The sequence below is a fragment of the Mustela putorius genome, unplaced genomic scaffold (genome assembly GCF_011764305.1).
Source record: "Mustela putorius furo isolate JIRA1106 unplaced genomic scaffold, ASM1176430v1.1 tig00000487_pilon_pilon_pilon, whole genome shotgun sequence".
Taxonomy (NCBI): Eukaryota; Metazoa; Chordata; class Mammalia; order Carnivora; family Mustelidae; genus Mustela; species Mustela putorius.
In genome coordinates, this window is record NW_025421399.1 from 5290304 (window position 1) to 5309004 (window position 18701).

Genomic DNA, 18701 nt, shown 5'->3' on the forward strand with positions numbered 1-18701 from the left:
GAAAACGTAAGCCTCTACATTGCTTGTGGTTTCAGAAGAGCTGTGATCTGCCCACCCAGCACCCAAGAGAGAAGTCTAAAAAGCAGGGCTTTGGTGTCATTCTATACCAGGGACAGACCAACACCCTGGCTTTTTAGAAGACAGCGTCCTGTTTCGAGGAATTGGGAACAGCAGCTGAATGTAGCTCACCATGGTGGAGCCAGGAAGTTAGCCCAGTCATCCCCCTGTCTTGTGGAGGAACCTTGTAGTGTTGGTTTGCCTTCCTGAGTAGCTTTTCTGTGAGGAAAGTCAGCTGGTCAAATGTTGCTGCTTGGCGGTCATGTTAAAGTGAATCAACATCATGGGTGTGTACCATTCTCTCCATATTTTGATTACATTCTTCCTGAGTTAGATGAGCTCTGAAGCAAGGGACCTGAAGACCAAGAACCACATTCTAGGTGATGATGAATTTGATAAGAGTCTTACTTAAATAACTACCCAGCCGTCCATGGGTAAACCTTCACAGGAAGTGAAAACTAGCTGGCAGATGGGAAAGATGGGGGAAAATAAATATGGGATCATGAAACAAGACACCAGAACGAGGTGGAGTAAAGTTAGAGTTAATTGAACTAAAGTAAAAGTGTAGGTGGAATCTGGGACAGGCCAGGAGGGGCAGAACAGAGCACTTGGGCCACCTGAAACAGCCTAGACCTAGACCCAGTGGAGCGGGGGTGTAGGGGGTAGGGCGGGGGCACTCTGGACCCAGATGTTCTCTGGGAGAATTATGATTCAGCTGCCTATAGCTGACTGGGGACCTCATACCTCTTCTCTACTCTCTCCTTCTCATCTGTATGGTGGGCCTTCCTCAAGGTTGAAAGGATTAAATGTGATAATGAACATGATCTCATTCTGGTGCCTGCCCTTAAATGCTCAGTAAGTGCTTTCTGTTATAATCCCTATCCTTTGGGATTAGACATTATACACAGGCTCAAAACTGTTGAAATGCACTACAGCATTAAGTACCCCATTACACCAGAACCTGGCTGCAGTTGTGGCCCACCTGTGTTCTCTGCTCTGTAGCATGTGTCTATCACGCACAGTTTGGAAAGCCCAGAAACACTTTTGATGACATTGGCCTGCAAGTTCAGGGCCCAGCGCATTTTCATTCACTGTTCTCTTTCCCTGGAAGGCTCTACCCCTAGATAGTGACAGGGTTTGCACCTTCATTTCCTTTTAGGCACGTGCTCAGATGGCACTTTATGGGAGGAAAAGCTCTGCTGGATCTACCTGCCTACAGAAAGTATCATCTTAAAAAAACAAAACAAACAAACCAACAAAAAGCATCTACACTACCTCCAGGGCCTAGGGTTCTATTCATGTTTCCTACTTGTTTTCTTCTCATACACTCATTACCCTTGACATACAGTCACATGTTTATTGTGTGTTTTTCCAAGTGGCGGGCACATAAGAGCAAGCATTTGATTTGGGACTGTGCTCTTTTTACTCCTCACTTACTTCAGAAGCCTAGAATGGTTGTCCCTTGAAAGTGGTGAGAGGCTCTTTTCTATCATAGAAGGGTAGCTATTTGCCAGTTATATCCCATTATCATATATACACAGAAGATAGGATGCACTTCATGGGATGTAAAGACCTGTGGTCAACACCAGTGGGGGTATATGATGGAGTGCATTCCAGGTAGAGGGATAGTAAGTGCAAAGGCCCTGAGGTGGGAGCAGACAGGTTGAAGTGGAGGAGCTGGGGGTAAAGGTAGAAGAGGATAATTCCAAGGTTTCTGATTTAGATCATGAAAAAATGGAATTGACATTTGCTAAAATGAGTCCACTCAGGGGAGGAGCACGCTTGGGCTTGGGGTATGTGAAGTTTTGAGATGCTTGCAGGTTAGAAGCTCCTGCCACAAATCCAGTGGCTTTATGTACTTTATCTCCACTGCACAGGTAGGAAAATGGAGGCACTGGAACTTGCGTGTCCTTAGGTTTTAGAACATGTTAGAAGGGCTAGGATTTGAACCTGGATGTTTCTCCAAGGGTCAGTTGCTCTGAGAAGTGTTGGTCCCTGAAGGAAAAGCTGAGAGAGGAGACTTGCCTCAAATTGGAAAAATCAAGAATAATTTGGATGGCTCAGTCAGTTAAGCAGCTGTCTTCAGCTCCTATCATGATCCCATGGTCCTAGGATCGAGTCCCACATTAGGCTCCCTGCTCAGTGGAGAGTCTGCTGCTTCTGCCTCCTCTTCTCCCTCGTCCTTATGTTCTTTCTCTCCCTCTCTCAAATAAAATCATTTTTTTTTTCCTTTAAGAATAAGTTGGATAAGGAGGGCGCCTGGGTGGCTCAGTGGGTTAAGCCGCTGCCTTCGGCTCAGGTCATGATCTTGGGGTCCCTGGATTGAGCCCCGCATCGGGCTCTCTGCTCAGCAGGGAGCCTGCTTCCCTCTCTCTCTCTCTCTGTCAAATAAATAAATAAAATCTTTAAAATAATAAAAAAAGAATAAGTTGGTTAAGGTGAACTCAGAAGGGTCTTTCTGGAGCCAGAATGGTTAAGTTTACGGCAAATACAAGGGAGCCTCACATCCCAGGAATGTTGGGGCTGCAATCCCTTTGGCCCTAGCAAGGTTGCCAGTAAGTCCATTTCCACGGCCATCAGGTCATCATTACATGATGCCAAAATAGGGATGAAACTTGGAAAATCTGTTTGAGGTTATTATCCTGGGTTACACTCCCAAGTTTTCATATTTTCTAAGATTGGCTTATGTAGAAATCATTCACAAAAATTAACATAAACGGACAAGACTTTCAAGGCCATGATATTCAGTATGGTCTGCAGACTAGTAGCAAGAGCATCACCTGGGAGCTGCTGGATGTGCAGAGTCTCAGGCTCCATCCCAGACTTTCAAAGCCAGAACCTGCATTTAGCAAGATGCCCAGGGGTTATATATGTTCCTTACAATTTGAGAAGTCCTTGGCCCAGAGCCGAGGTGGATTGACTTTCTGTAAAGGACCAGATAGAAAGATTTCAGGTTTTACTGGCCTGTCACAATTATTGTTTTATATCTGTGGTGCAAAAGCAGCCACAGACATGTAAAGGATGAGTGTGGCTGTGTTCTAATGGAACTTTATTTATGGATGTCAAAATTAGAATTTTATGTAATTTTCATGTGCCATCCTATTCCTCCTCCTATTTTCTTTCAACAGTTTAAAATTGTAAAGCTCATTCTTAGCTCAGAGGCTGTACAGAAAAGGGCTCATCTTCTGACTTGCCTTTAGGGGCTGGCCATTCCCAAGCCTCCTGCACCGCGCCGGGTGATCCTTTTTTCCTCTCTATGGGCCTGGGGCTCGGGCTCCCTTTCCCTCATGACCTGTGTCCCTGTGTCAGAAGGTTGATGACTTAAACCTAATATAAAAAGCCAACATTAGGCCACCTGGCTGGCTCAGTCAGGGGAGCACCTAACTCTTGATCTTGGGGTTGAGTTCCGGCCCCACATAGGGTACAGAGGTTACTAAAAAATTATAAACTTTGAAGACCTATTTTTTTTTAAAACCCAACAGAACTGAGACTTTAAAAATATACGTTTGCCACTTTCCACAAATACCATGTTTGCTGTTCTTTCCAACTTGAAGTTTTCTTCCTGAGCACCACCGATAGGGGGGTTTTAGTAGCTAAGGGAAGAAGGGTCTTGTTACTTTGAAGTCCACTTACTCTCTTTTGTTCTATGTTGCATTTCAGCTGCTGAGAAGAAGGAACACACAATGCAGGGAAAAGACATTTATTAAAAAAATAACTTTCAGGGAGGGAGTTGGAAGAGGACATTAGAAATGGGAGGTATTCTCCAGGAGAAGAAGATTGCTCCCCGCTGCCCGTCAGCACGCTGTGGGGAAGAATGCATGACTTGATAAATAAAGCAATTGGTGTCAAGGGCACTTGCTCAAGAGAAGTTTGTGAAGCAAGTTGGGCGGGAGGAGGCCACAACAAACACAGAGACAGGAGAATGACTGGCAGATTTTGACAAAGGCTGGGATCTGGATTTTAAAAACTTGTCGTGCAGGATCACGGATACCAACCACTTTCTCCTTTTGTTAGGAATGGGGAGAAGAGAGAAAACGTCGACTCAACGGCTACTGTAGGTCAGGCATGGCGACAAGCCATTTCCCATCACTGTTTTCGGTTTTCATTAAAGCAACTCATGGAATTAGGTGTGCTGGCGTTTTCAGACGGGGCACCTGAGAGGTGGAGTCAGGATTGGAAACTTAAGTCTGTCCAGTCACAAATACTTTAGGATTCTACACTGTCCCATCTAGTGCAATTTATAGTGGAAATATTGCCTTCAAGCAATTTCTTATTTATTCATATGATGAGAAACCCACAATTCTTGGGTGTGGGGAAGAACAGCATAGAGACTGGGCAGGTGACCTGTTTTTCTCTACTCCCCACACCCGTCACCCCCCCCCCCCAAACAAATGTAATGCTTTCATTAAGAAGATATCAAGTCATTTTCCTTTTATTTTGTCCCTTTTCTGTTATGAGACAAAACATCTAAACAGCTCAGTACACTGGCAGCTGGGCTCCCAAAGTTAAACTGTGTGTCCTTAGACCAGTCTAATAACAAATGTACAGAAATCCTTTGCAGAAATGTGGAGTTTGGGGACCATTCGGGATCTCATTTAATCTGCCAACAGTCCTGGGAGATTTTAACACCATTTTGTGGATAAAGAAACTTGAGGCACAGAGAACTTAAATACCTTGCTTAAGGCTACACAGCTGATAAGGGGCAGAATGGATTAAAATCAAGGATGCTGCCTAGTTAGTTTGTCATCTTAAGCCACCACATTGCAGGCTCCTTTTAGAAAAGGTGCAGTCAGGGGCACCTGGGTGGCTCAGTGGGTTAAAGCCTCTGCCTTTGGCTCAGGTCATGATCCCAGGGTCCTGGGATCAAGCCCTGCATCGAGTACCGCATCGGGCTCTCTGCTCAGCGGGGAGCCTCCTTCTCCCTCTCCCTCTGCCTGCCCCTCTGCCTACTTGTGATCTGTCAAATAAATAAATAAAATCTTAAAAAAAGAAAAAGAAAAAGAAAAGGTGCAATCACACTAAGACTGTCAACCTGCTCAGTATCACATGCCAGGATCTTTTTGCTTGCAGATGGTGGATATTATGAAACATTCAAGGAGATGCTGAACAATCATTAGTGTGGTACAGGTCAAAAAGCAAAAGGAGGTTAAACCAGTTTCCCCCAGTGTCTCAGAACACCTTTTCCATGACTACACTCAACCAACCAACCAACCAGCCAACCAATCAAAACCAGAGTGGTGGTTCCAAAATTAAATGGAAAAGTACTGAAAACCTCCATCACCCCTCCCCAACCCAACTGCCATATGCCTATTACATGTTTTGGGCAAGTAGTACTGAGTAACAGATTCCACTTCACTTTAACCAAGAGTTTCCCAAGGACCAATGTGTGGCTACTCCCTTGAAAGCATATTAACCTATCAAAGCTTCCAGAGCACACCTTGGGGAACACCAGGACTAGACTAAGGCATGTCCAGCGAGCTCTCCATGGTCTTCCCTGTGACTATGAAAATGAACTTGGAGGAGCTGTCATACGTTCCCCTGGAGACAAGAAGGAGCAGATCATCAACATGCACAACTTCTAGTTGGATCTGTGTTTGAGCCTTCCACAGCTAATGGGAATTGGGGCCTTGCATGGGGCATGTCACCATTTGCCAGTCTATGACAAACTGTGTCTGACGTAGTTGCCATATGAGCAAACACATTTTAAACAAACTGATTCATGAACCCAAGGTTCAATCACATTGTGAGAGGAACCATCTGACAAGAGAATTTATTTTGAAATTACCCATCTTTCTCTGGGAAAGGGTAAGGTTCTTTTCCCTTGCTCCCGACACTTGATATCTTCATTTCTACAATGCATATAAATAGAAGCACCCAATCTTTGTGGTAAGCAAATTCATTAAATTCCTACAAGCAATTCCTACTAGGACGAGTGTTAAATCTAGAGTGGGGCTGTGAATAGACCTATGACAATGTAAGTTCTTTGACACAGAGAAAAAGCACACTAGGAAAACTGAAACTAAAAATATAACTTTTCCCCGTATTCCACTGATTATTTGAGACAATTACCTCATAAAATGGAATCATAACCTTTTAGACCTGGAAAGGACTTTGTAAATCTAGTCCAAACCCTTCCTTCGTAGATGAGGTTGGCAAAGCTTGAGAAGGTTGGGTAATAGGTCAATGCAGCTTGTCTGTGGAGCGGCTGGACTGGAACTCAGCTCTGACTCTCTGTCCAGTGCTCCTTCTCTTAAAGTCTTTTCCCTCGGCATTCTGGTGTCTCTTTAAGGGGTTGCTTTCTTTTCTTTTTTTTTTTTCCAAAGATTTTATTTTATTTATTTGACAGAGATCACAAGTAGGCAGAGAGGCAGGCAGAGAGAGAGGAGGAAGCAGGCTCCCCGCTTGAGCAGAGAACCTGATTCGGGGCTGGAACCCAGGACCCTGAGACCATGACCTGAGCCCCAGGCAGAGGCTTAACCACTGAGCCACTCAGGTGCCCCAAGAAGTTGCTTTCTTGATCATTCACAGTAACCCAAGAGCTTGCCTCATTTGCTGGTCTTTTGTGTTGGAGGGGAAGGCAAGTCCTGTGTATTCTATCTGCTCCTCAGTTCTCTGGCTCTCCTGACAGCCCTCCACCTTGGCCTTTTTCCTTACTCTCTACCCCCAGTTGGCTCTTCCCCTCCCCCTTGAAACACTGTTATCTTTGGAAATATGTGTGTGCATTTTCCAACCTGGCTGGGATCTGGGGCAAGGTGACTCTTGGTTTAATGGATTTTTTTTTTTTTTCCCTACAGTGCCTGAATTGGTCCAAGGGTGTGGAAGGTCGAGTAATGAACAAAAAGTAAACTGCCATCCTCTGCCCTTTTGGCAAGTCTGTGTTCTGTTAATATAACATGAATTAAGAAAAAATAAGAGAAAAGGGCAGAAACTCCATTTGAAGTACTGGCCTACCTCCTGGAAAAGTTCAAGGCTGTTGTTCATTGTCTGAATTTTCCCCTTGTGAATTACTTGTATTCCTTAAATCATCTTCACACACCTGATCAAGGAAGAGATACAGCAAAATACAAAGTTGAGTATTTGCATTGAAGTCAAGTGTTCTGGCTCCTAGGGGTCGGTGGAGAATGTGCTTTTTTTCCTTTTTTTTTCCATTTGGTGCTGGGTGATCAGAGTGGGAGCTTCTCCTATGCAGGAGGCCCTCCTTGCTGCAGGGGTTACCGCGCACAAGAGCTCACCCCTTCCTATTTCTCATTCCTCAGCAGACATTCTGTGAAGGGCAGGCCCGTATTTTCCATTCTAGTACTTACCCGCAGGTCCCGCTAAGTACCCAAGAGGGCCGTGTTTTTGGTGTTTTTTTTTTTTTTTTTCTTGTCAGAGGTTGAAATAGAACCTCCCCTTTGGGTGCCCGGGTGTCCCTTTGGGGTAGCGCCCCCCCCTTCCAGAGGGCAGCATCCCGGCGGGGGTGGGGGCTCAGCCTTGATCCCAGGGCACCTTTTGTCCCTAGAGGCGCCCTCTGCCAGCCAGGTATGTGGAGGGAAAGTGGCTGTCCGCTTTCCAGGGCGGCTGGTGTGGGTTTGGGGAGCCGGACGGTCCCTTTGGAGAGTGGCGGGGCGTGCGAGAAGCCAACGCGGTGGGCACAGCGAACTCACTAACTGGGCGTCTCCGAGGAAGTTCGGGCGGGGTCCGCCGGCTCACGGGCTTTCTTCCTCTAAGATCAATCCCCGGGTAGAGCGAGCCCAGTTCTCACCCAAACTCGTGGAGACGCGGGACTAGACGGGAGCGGGGTTCGGCGAGGCGCATCTGGGAGCGCCCGGCCCAGGCGGCGAGGCCCCTCCAGCGCCGGTCCGCGGCCCAGGGCGCCGGCTCAACCGCCTCGGCCGGGCCGGTCCCGCGAGCGGGGGCCGGTAGCCCACGGAAGGCGGCGGGGGCTCCCGGACTCCGGCCCTGGTCGGGCTCCGAGCGGCCGGTCGCCGGCGCCGCCCGTGCGTCCGCCCTCAGCCGCCCGGCGAGGCGGCGGCCTCCTCCGCCGGCGCGGGGTCCCCTGGTTAACCCCTGCCCGCCAGCCTGGCCGCTGATTGGAGGAGGCGGGGCGCCGGGGCAGCGGGGACCCCCCCACCTTCCTCGTCCCCTCCCCCTCCTCCCCCACTGTCGGCTCTTCCCCCACCCCCCCAGGACCCCCCCCCCCGCCTCCCAGCCGTGCAAATCTCGCGAGGAAACACGCGGTTTCACTAGTGTGTTTACACCGATCACTACTAATCCGGACCGAACCGATCCGGATTAAGGGGCCGGAGGCGGGTCCCGGGCACCAGCGGTTCTGACCCCCCCGCCCTCCGCGCCGCACCCGAGTGGCCCCCAGCCGAGCGGGCCCCCACCTCCCGGCCCGGCCTGGGCCCTCCTGCGCCTCCCTTGGCCTTTGTCCGGCGCCAGGAGGCCGGTCCCGCGTCCCCCGCGGCCGCCCGGGCCCGGGCCCGCGTCAGGCGCCTGGCTCTGTACGCGAGCCCGGGGATCTGCGGCCTCCGCGGCCCCCCTCCCCCGCCCGCCCTCTCGTGGAGCCCGGCGCCGGCGGCGGCTGCCCGGGCGGGGGGTTGCGGCGCTCAGGAGAGGCCCCGGCTCCGCCCCGGGCCTGCCCAGGGGGAGAGCAGAGCGGTCCGCGGCCGGGTCGGGTCGGGGCCCCTCCCAGGAGGAGCGTGGAGCGGCGGCGGCGGCAGGTGAGAGGCTGAGCCCCGGGCGGGGGAGGGCGCCGGGCCTGGGGCATTAACCGTCCGGGGGACCCCCTCAGCTGAGAAGGCTGCGGCCCGGGCCCACCCGGGGGCTGGCGCCGGGCCGCAGCTCCTCGGCGCTGAGGCGGGAGGGGCTCCCCGAGGGCTGCGGGTCGCCGAGGGGCCGGGCTGAAGATGGGGGAGGCCCAAGCGGCCCCGGCCTGGGAGTGGGGCCGGCGGCCGCCAGGGCGAAGGGGACGCCCCGGCAGCTGCAGGCCCCGGCAGCCTCCCGGGCGCCCCCGAGAGCCGGCCCGCCCTCCCTCCGTGACAGGTGGGCCTGGAGTTGGGGAAAGTTTGGAGCCGGCGGGAGGCGAGGGGCGCCGGGATCAGGCCCCATCGGTTCTGCTTCCCGGCTGTAGGGAGGGCTGCAGGGAGGATCCCAGTCCAAGGCCCCGCTGGAATGAGACCGAGTGGAGATTTCCTTAACATGAGTTGACATTAAATGGAATAACCGCTGGGGCGTCATTTTCCGGGCCAGGCCTGGGGATGGAGGTTTAGGAAATGTTCCGAGAGACCCTAGGGTTTGAGGGAAGCTGCAACCTCTGCCATTCCGGCCTTGATTAGGGCAGGGCCAGACGCGAGGAAGGCCACTTAGGGGGAAAAGACTCTCTCCCAATCCCCCTTTTCCTTTCTTTCTTTTCTTTCTTTTTTTTTTTTAAGATGCCTTTCTGCCTTTTTCGAGAATTTCTTTATTCCCTCGCTAACCTGCACTTGTTTGTGAGGGTGAAACTTTAATTTGTCACTCTTTCATTCCCCTTTGCCCCAGGCTCTCAATCCAGGAAGGGAAATGAAACTGGAGGACTGGTAGGGGTTGTTACAGTTAATGTGGAGTTGTTAGATTGCAGAGGGGAATGTTTAATTCAGGTTCCCAGTGAACTTTTAAATCCTGCCAATCGTTCCGATCGCTGTTTAGTAATATGTTCAAAGGGGGTCTGTGTAATGGTGTATGCTCCTATTCCACTTTTAATACTAGAGAGGTTTCCAGTGGGTTCTGCAAGAGTTCATCTCTTGCAGTGGATGGACATATTTGCTGAAAGTAGCCTGTGCATTTATTGGTCGTGGAAGGAGTTTAAAAATGGTGTCCTTCTGCCCTTCCCTGCTTGGAAGGAGTGCTAAAAGCAGATGTCTGGGGAAACCTACTGCTCCAGGGAGTGGTCAGAAAAAGATTTTCTAAAGGGATGGTTATGGAGCTCTACTAATTTCCTGAGTGAATGCTGGTTGATGGTTTGACCATGGGTTCTCTATTAAATTTAAAATAATTAATTCCTTTTTTCATGAGCTCCTGTGAGCTCTTCAGAGAAAGGACCTATATAATATAATAGGGTTATTTGAAGTTATTTGTAGCTTCTGATTCATGCTACATTATTTTAAAATTATTATAGCGATTCATATTTTTAGTTTAAGAACTAGTTCCTTTGGGTTTGGGAAACAAATATCCAGAAGTACTTAGTTAAATTCAAAGCTTGGTAGGAGGAATTTTTTTTGTTGTTACTTTGCAAGTTAGTCCTTGCTCAACTTTTATGGAGAGTATATGAAGGGTTTGAGGTTTTTTTCTGTTAAAATCAGATCAGAACTAGACAAGGATAAGTAGCCCTTGGAAGAGGACTTCTGAGCCATTTTGAACTTTAAATGTATTGTTCTTTGTATTGCTGTATTTACTTGAGGCTTACCTGTGTGTGAACATTCAGTGAAATAATTACTGCATTTTATTGTATTTAAAAATTGGTATCTCATGTTTTAGTGTTTATGGTCTTACAACTTACTTTGTCTTTTTCAGTAGAAATGATGGAAGAATTGCATAGCCTGGACCCTCGAAGGCAGGAATTATTAGAGGCCAGGTTTACAGGAGTTGGTGTTAGTAAGGTGAGTAAAATCTGATCATGAACACTGTTCATAGTCTAATTGAAACACATTTAGATATCAGTTAGAGATGAGTTTGGGTGGGCCATATGGATAGATTTGCAGGGGAGATCAGCTCATGGTTCCAGTGAACTTTTCTTAGATCCTACCAGTCATTCCACTAACCTAACAGTGTTGAAGGGATTTTAAGTGAGGGTATATGCTTCTCTTTCCCCTCTATTATGGGAGAGGTTTCCCATGGGTCTTGATACACAACTGATGGGGTTGTATATCTGGATTTTGTGCCATATTTTGCCAAAACTCAGTCATTCAAAAAAAAAAAAAAAGCTGTTAATGGAAAGAAACTGGCATAGATTCATTACAGGTTTTTGTTTTTGTTTTTGGATAGTTATATGCTAGAGTTTTGAAAAATCTGCTTCTGTTAAGTTTGTCAGTTCTCCCAATCTGCAGTTCAACAGACACTTGGCTGCACCCGCTAGACTGCCTTCTCCTTCCTCCTATTTTTCCTTCCACTTGCTCATTTTTGTACTGGGAGCATAAAGTAAGATCAAGGCCCCATTAATGGGTGGTTAAATTAAGCAGCGTAATGGCTTCCTATGCGTCCTCATGTAGTTCACCCCTCTGCTTTCATAAGATGGTTTTAGTGCAATATATTTATGATTTTAATACAACATGTAACATATATTTGTTATGTTTTATTTAAAAGCTTCACCAGTCCGAGATTGTTGCATTATTTGGCCTTGAGACTTGGGAATTTTTGATCTTTGCCTTAATGCGATACATTTCTGTCTGTGCTTTGCAGCAAATCTTACTTCTTATGGGTGACCTAAATGTTAGTCTCAGGCTTTGGTGAGCAGCTTCTTAAAGGAGAAGGTGTTGGCAAGGTTTAGTTGGAAAAACTGGCTGCTTTGAGGGTCTCATAGTTTTAGTGAGCTGGAATAGCTTGGTAATTTTTTTATTCATTCAATAGCTATTGAGTGCCTGCTGTATACTAGGCATTGTGCAGGGTTTCAGGAACGATAGATAGCTCAGTGCCTCCAAGCCTATGATGTGGTGAAAGTGAGAGGGAAATGATACTTTGGTGAGATTTGTATTAGAGCTGTGATAAGGTGCTGTGGGAACACAGGATTTGTTACACATTTGTAGTTATTATTATTTTTAAAGATTTTATTCATCCATTTGATAGAGAGCGAGATCACAAGTAGGCAGAGAGGCAGGCAGAGAGAGGGGAAGCAGGTTCCCCGCTGAGCAGAGAGCCCGATGTGGGGCTCGATCCCAGCAACTTGAGATCATGACCCGAACCAAAGGCAGAGGCGTAACCCACTGAGCCACCCAGGCACCCCACATTTTGTAGTTCTTGGTTTCTTTGGCCACTTTTATTAAATAATTGACTTGTGGTACTTTGGAGTGGCTGTAGTGACTGTTGTTGTATATTAAAGATACATGTATAAACGTGAGTTCTCTGATCTAGGAGAAGTAGCTTTAGCTGGAAGTGAGCAGTATATTTGAGTATAAAATTGATCTCTGATTCAGTTGATTATCTAATAATGACTTTTGATGTGTCTTTTAATTTGGGAATTCAGCAGAAAGTTCATATCCAAATCTGTCTGTTCAAGTGATCACCTATGGAATAAAAGTAAGTTTGTATTCAAATTGTATGTTGTTTAAATTCATTGGGTTTTGTCATTAGTATGCCTTTCTTTTCTTAAGTTTTTAAGGTCATGATAGCTATATGTAGGTATACTTTTTGATGGAGTAGGGCATAAGTGATGGGGATAATGGACATTGTGAATCTTGCTGCCCAGGCCCACGTTAAAGTCATGTAATTAAGGTGTCAGGAAACTTAATCTGCCTGTTTAAAGGAAGTTTTTCCTCTTATAAAAGAAATTTATTTATATCCCACATGTTTTAATGCCCCTGATTGCATGTTATATCGATATTTTTAGTCATAGTAAGTATATTGATGACAGTAAATGTACAAGGACCAAGATTGATTTTTTTTTTTTTTTTCCATAGCAAAGAATCTCCAGGGGGTGGGGGGAGCAAGTAAATTTTTCTGTAGCTTGAAGTTAAGAAGAAGAAAAAGAAATCTCCATTTTGTGAGACTTCCTTTGCCTATAAGACATGGTATCAGACCACTGATTTGAAATAGGACTGGGGAGGAGGAGGCCATGCTACTGGGAGAAAAGGTGCTTTGAGAGAAAACTCCTCCTAGTTTTGAATTCCTCATTATGGGTCATAATTTCCCAACGAGGATGTCATTGAATTAATAGTTTTCAGTTTCGCAAAGATCAAGAGAGCTTTTAGCCCTTGCTCTAAATGGGAGAACCGAGTGACTGTCCTGTGATAGTGCCATCTAGTGGGACTGCTGTAGCCCTCAGGGGCTGTCTCTTGAGTTTCTCCTCTAACTATTCAAACCATTTTCAGGACTTTTTGATGTCCATAGAAGGAAGAAAGTTAGTGCCACTGTGGATTCTTTCCTAATGGACAAGAGTGTTTTAAGTAGCTGTGGTGTTTGAACTTCTGGTTGCTAATAGATCTTCCATCATGTCGCTTCAAGTTTTTTTACACCTGCAAACTAGATCTGCATCACAAAACTCAGGTGAAAACAAAATGGTAAAGCCACCACATTTATCATTTATGTTGCAGTCGCTCTTCACTGATGTCTAGGATTTTAATCCCCAAATTAAAATTTTTTTTTGCATATTGCATTTATATGCATTCAGTTTCTGTTAGCGTTTTAAATTCATAATCGGTAAACCAAAAGATTTGTTTTGTGCCTTGGGGTGCACTGCATGGATTTTTTTTTTAAGAGATTGGTGTTTTCTGTCATTAGTGGGAGGAAATTAGCCTAATTAATATCTCCTGAGAAAATACAGCTGGCTTTCCTTCTCTATCTAGTGCCACTTTTTAGGAGGACATGTAACCATCTTCTTAGCATTTTTGAGGTGATGAGGTTAAATTGGGCTGTGAACCTACTTTTTCATTTCTTATTGACCTGGTATATGAGCTAGCCTACTTCTTTCTTTAAGATCTCCTCCCTTAAGTACTGGATAATCCACGTGTAGTTATGTGAAACTGTCTGCCTTGTATTCATGTGTTTTCAGTGAGGACCTATTGCAGTTTCTCTTCCCTACTCTGCTGTTTCTCTCGCTTTTTTAACATTTTATTTTATTTTTTTAAAAGATTTTATTTATTTATTTGACAGAGAGAGATTGCAAATAGGCGGAGAGACAGGCAGAGAGAGGAGGAAGCAAGCTCCCCGCTGAGCAGAGAGCCCGACGCGGGCCTCAATCCCAGGACCCTGAGACCATGACCCGAGCTGAAGGCAGAGGCTCAACCCACTGAGCCACCCAGGCGCCCTAACATTTTATTTTTTAAAGTAATCTCTCTAATCAACATGGGGCTCGAAGTCACAACCCCAGGATCAAGAGTCGCATGCTCCACTGACTGAGCCAGCCAGGAGCCCCATTTTGACAAAGTACAGGTCATCTCTGTGACTCCAGGGGCTGTGTAAAGTAGGTAGAATTCCACCATTCATGGACTTTGTAGCTAGTTTAGTTTAGTGGATTTTGTTGTTGTTGTTTTTAAGATTTATTTGTTTGTTTAAAGAGCGTGTGAGAGTTGGGAATGGGTTGAGGGAGAGAATCTTCAAGCAGACTCCATGCTGTGCGTAGAAACTGATGCGGGTCTGGTTCTCAAGACCCTGAGATCATGACCTGAGCTGAAATCAAGAGTTGGACACTTACTGACAGCCATCCAGGCCCCTGTAGTTTGTTTGTTTAAGTTTGTTTGTTTATTTAAATCTCTACCCAATGTGGAGCTCAAACTCATGACCTTGAGATCAAGAGTCACATCTCTTCTATTGAGCCAGCCAGGCACCCCTGTAGCTAGTTCAGTTTTAATGCTAATATAGTAGCAAATACTTAAGTAGTACTTACTGTGTGCCAGGTATTGTTCCAAGTACAGTAAGAGCATTAAGAAGTGAATTTAAATCTTTTGTAACAGGGATGCTAGTCTTAATAAATTGTGTTGTCTTTTTGTAAGACATACCGATGCCCACTGGTTGAATTACAGACTTAGAAAGGGTTGCATTATGACAACTTGCACTTGCATTATAATTATATAATTTAATGTAAAATTTCCTAACCCTAAGAAATGTAACTGTAAAATATGAGAATTCTTAATTCTCTGAAAACTAAGTTAACTGCCTTGGAAAGACTGTAAGAGTGAGCCAACAAGGAGATACCTTTAAATGTTTACATATATTTTTTTAATTTTGTAAGCTGGGAGAATTCTTCATTTAGATCCTTGACAAGCATCTTTTAAGTCTTGCTTCACTTTTAAAGAAATTGAAACTAGAAATTTGGACAATGCATTTTGGGTGTGGTTTGTGTGGGACTGGAGCTGTAGTCAGTGGATCTATAACTCAGAAGGCCTGCATCCAAAGACTGGCAACAGAATATGCATTTATAGGTTTGAAGTTCAAAGAAAATGTTTAAGGTGTATTTTTTTAGATTCCCCATTGCAGTCTGCTGTTTCGATTGTTATTAGTTTCATTTGTATTGAATAAAAAAGATTAGGTAGTATGTGATGGTATTGAAAAGAACAAAATGAGAAGCCATGAACGTGGGACAGTCTCTTTTGGCACAATAAAAATCTTCACTTTATAGAGCCTGAAGTAAGACCAAATACTTCTAGTATCACATAGTAGATTTTTGATGTCTTAAAGAAAAATGATCTATTTTTCTACCTTCTGCAAATTTGTGTTAAATGACCACTTTTTTTTTTTTTTAAGATTTTATTTATTTATTTGACAGAGAGAGATCACAAGCAGGCAGAGAGGCAGGCAGAGAGAGAGGAGGAAGCAGGCTCCCTGCTGAGCAGAGAGCCCGATGCCAGGCTCGATCCCAGGACCCTGGGATCATGACCTGAGCCGAAGGCAGCGGCTTAACCCACTGAGCCACCCAGGCTCCCCCACTTTTTTTTTTTAAATAAAGATTTTCCCTATTTATTTTCAGAGAGAGTGTGCACACGTGAGCAGCGGGAGGGGCTGAGGCAGAGGGAGAGAATCTCAAGCGGACCCCACGCTGAGCACAGAGCCCCAAATGGGGCTTAATCTCATGACCCCGAGATCGTGACCTGAGCTGAAATCATGCATCATATGTTTAACCAACTGGCCACCCAGGCACCTCATGATCACTTTATTTAAAAATTTTATTTTTATTTTTTCTGATACGTGATCATTTTAAACGATCAAATTTGACTTCTGAAAAGATGTTTAACCAACTTACACTTTTTCTCCTGTCCTTTAGTTAATTGGATCAATTATAAGGTATTATTTATAGGGGCTTCTGGGTGGCTCAGTTAAGTCCCTGATTCTTAATTTCAGCTGAGGTCATGATCTCAGGGTCATGAGATTGAACCCCACATTACGCTCTGCACTAGGTGTGGAGCCTGCTTAAGATTCTCCCTCTCAGGCACCTGGGTGGCTCAGTCAGCTAATAAGCATCTGCCTTCAGCTCAGGTCATGATCCCAGGGTCCTCTGCTAAGAGGGGAGTCTGCTTCTCTCTCTCCATCTACCCTGCTCCAACCCCCCCCCCATGTTTGTGGGCCCTCCTCTCTCTTTAAAAAAAAAAAAAAGATTCTCCCTCTGCCCAACTCTTAAAAAAAACGGTGTTAGTTATGGATATCTAGTGTTAGCTATTTTACATACCAATCCAGTAATTTAAAAAAATACACGTTTTGGTGTTTTATATTTAATTCATAGTTAGACAGTGCTCAATAAGCATAAATTCTAAGAGATAGTCTGCACTTAACACCATTGAATTTTAAGGCACTGTTAAATTTATTATTATGTTTGGCTTTATGTTGTCTTCACCCTTTCATTAACTTAGTATTTGTTTAATTTTCCTCTCATTTTCACATGTAGTCAAATATCAACTCATGTCTCTACTTTCTCTGAAATTTCTCAAGCAGTTGTCTGTCCTGACTGCTACTTTCTCAGTCCTTCCTCATTCACACTCCTATCCTATATATCTCTCTGTAAACTGTTCCCAGTTAGATTTCTAAAAATAGGGGTTCCTGGGTGGCTTAGTAGGTTAAGTTTCTAACTCTTGGTTTTGGCTCAGGTCATGGTCTCAGGGGTGGTGGGATTGAGCCTCCCCTGGAGCTCTGCACTCAGCTGGGAGTGTGCTTGAGGATTCTCTCCCTTTACACCTCCCCCCACCCATTCATGCACTCTCTCTAAAATTAAAAAAAAAAATAAAATAAATAGATTTTTAAAAGTACCAGCATTATTGTTTTACTCTCTTGGTTTAAAGGCTCCCGTTGCCCTGTTGGATAGAGCTAAAACTCCTACCCTAATTTTTCAACTTCATTGGTTGTCTTCTCTCCCTCTTCTGTGCTCTGTTCCCGTAAACCGTGACTGCTCTCCTAACCTGTAATGTTAGCAGACAGGCTCATACTTTCTCCTTTACCTTTCCTCTTTTATTTGCCTGATGAACTTTCAGCTTTTTCTTCAAAGCATAATCTAGATATGTCATCTTTATAGCTTTTCTAGATACCTGCACTATTCTAGTTGCATTATTTTATTGGTACTTGATAACCTCCTTTTATTGTAACATACTATTTGTTTCCCTTATTAGTCTCCTTGGGAACATGTATGATATCTTTATCTCTGTTGAAGTGCTTAACACGTTGTGTACATTGAATAAGTTTTTGTTGAATGGAAAAGAGTATTGAGAAGATGAAAGTAGAGTTAGTTGTCATCCATGTCGGCATGATCTGTTCTGGCTGCTCTAGCTTATCCTTTTACTCCAGTCTAAAAATTTTTGTCCTTCAGTTAGAAGGTTTGGTTCATTTACATTTAATGCAATGACATATTTAGGCTTAAATCTTACTGGTGTCTCTTTATAAGTCTTTCTGAAGCTTTTTTTGTTTTTGTTTTGTTTTTGTTTTTTGACAGAGAGATCACAAGTAGGCAGAGAGGCAGGCAGAGAGAAAGGGGGAAGCAGGCTCCCCACCAAGCAGAGAGCCCAATGTGGGGCTCGATCCCAGGATCCTAAGATCATAACCTGAGCCGAAGGCAGAGGCTTATTAACCCACTGAGCCACCCAGGCACCCCTTTTTAAACCTTAAGCCTTTTTTACCTTCTTTTGAAATGATTTTTTTTTTCATTTTTTGATTAGCTTTCTACTGTGAGAGGTAAAGAAATAAGCCCTTAATACTTTTTCTTTCCCTGCTTTCAGATTTTTGTCAGTTATCCTATTATTTATTTTTAACATTCCATTTTTCCATCTTCTGCTTTGAAAGTTTTACTCTTTTACTGGTTACCACAGAAATTACAATATGTTATCTGTTGTCAAAGATTAATGTTAATCAGCACCTTTGACCTATTCTTTTTTTTTTTTTTAAAGATTTTATTTATTTATTTAACACAGAGAAAGATCACAAGTAGGCAGAGAGGCAGGCAGAGAGAAATGGAGGAAGCAGGCTCCCTGCTGCTTGGCTCGATCCCAGGACCCTGGGATCCCGAAGGCAGAGGCTTTAACCCACTGAGCCACCCAGTCCTATTCTTTGTCAGTACAAGGGGCTTGAAGATTTAACTCCATTATTTCTCTTCCAACTCACATGCTATTGCATATTTAATGACACACATATTTTTAGTTAATAAACTTTATTTTTTAGAACAGTTTTAGGTTCATAGAAAATTGAGCAGATAGTACCAAGTTCTCATATACTTCCTCCCTGCCTCTCTAGATTCTGCCCACTATTTTTTTTTTTTTTTTAAAGTAATCCATACCCACCATGGCCTTGAACTCATTACCCGGAGATTGATTAAAAGTTAATGCTCTATGGCCTGAGCCAGACAGGCATCCCTACTTTTCCCCATTATTAAATCTTACATTAGTGTGGTAGATTTGTTACAACTGATGAACCAATATTGTTATGTTACTATTAACCAAAGTCTATAGTTTAACATTAGGGTTTATACTTTGTGTTGCACAATTCTATGGGTTTTGATA

General features: G+C 44.7%; 1 protein-coding gene and 1 long non-coding RNA gene across 13 annotated transcripts in view; one reads left to right on the top strand and one right to left on the bottom strand.

Annotated features, from left to right (window-relative positions):
• Positions 1–3741: 3741 nt before the first annotated feature.
• On the bottom strand, positions 3742–8209 carry LOC101684108. Of its 3 annotated transcripts, none has more exons than XR_006606993.1 (3): positions 7708–8209; positions 7009–7093; positions 3742–4211 (listed from the first exon to the last, which is right to left on the bottom strand). It is a non-coding gene; the product is annotated as an uncharacterized LOC101684108 (long non-coding RNA). The 3 variants fall into 3 exon arrangements; XR_006606992.1 differs by having other exon boundaries at positions 7704–8204; XR_199191.2 differs by having other exon boundaries at positions 7802–8196.
• A 64-nt stretch (positions 8210–8273) lies between these two features.
• TLK2 (tousled like kinase 2) overlaps positions 8274–18701 on the top strand; it is a 113088-nt gene continuing 102660 nt past the window's right edge. For 2 of the 10 annotated variants that reach the window (XM_004749232.3, XM_045080871.1), the window contains exons 1-2: positions 8274–8762; positions 10591–10676. In XM_004749232.3, the coding sequence (XP_004749289.2) occupies positions 10596–10676 (81 nt within the window). In that variant the 5' untranslated portion in view covers positions 8274–8762; positions 10591–10595. Of the gene's footprint in view, positions 8763–8909; positions 9085–10590; positions 10677–12289; positions 12310–18701 lie in introns of those variants that run through there. The other 8 variants (XM_013054548.2, XM_045080872.1, XM_004749233.3 and 5 more) reach the window with 7 other exon arrangements.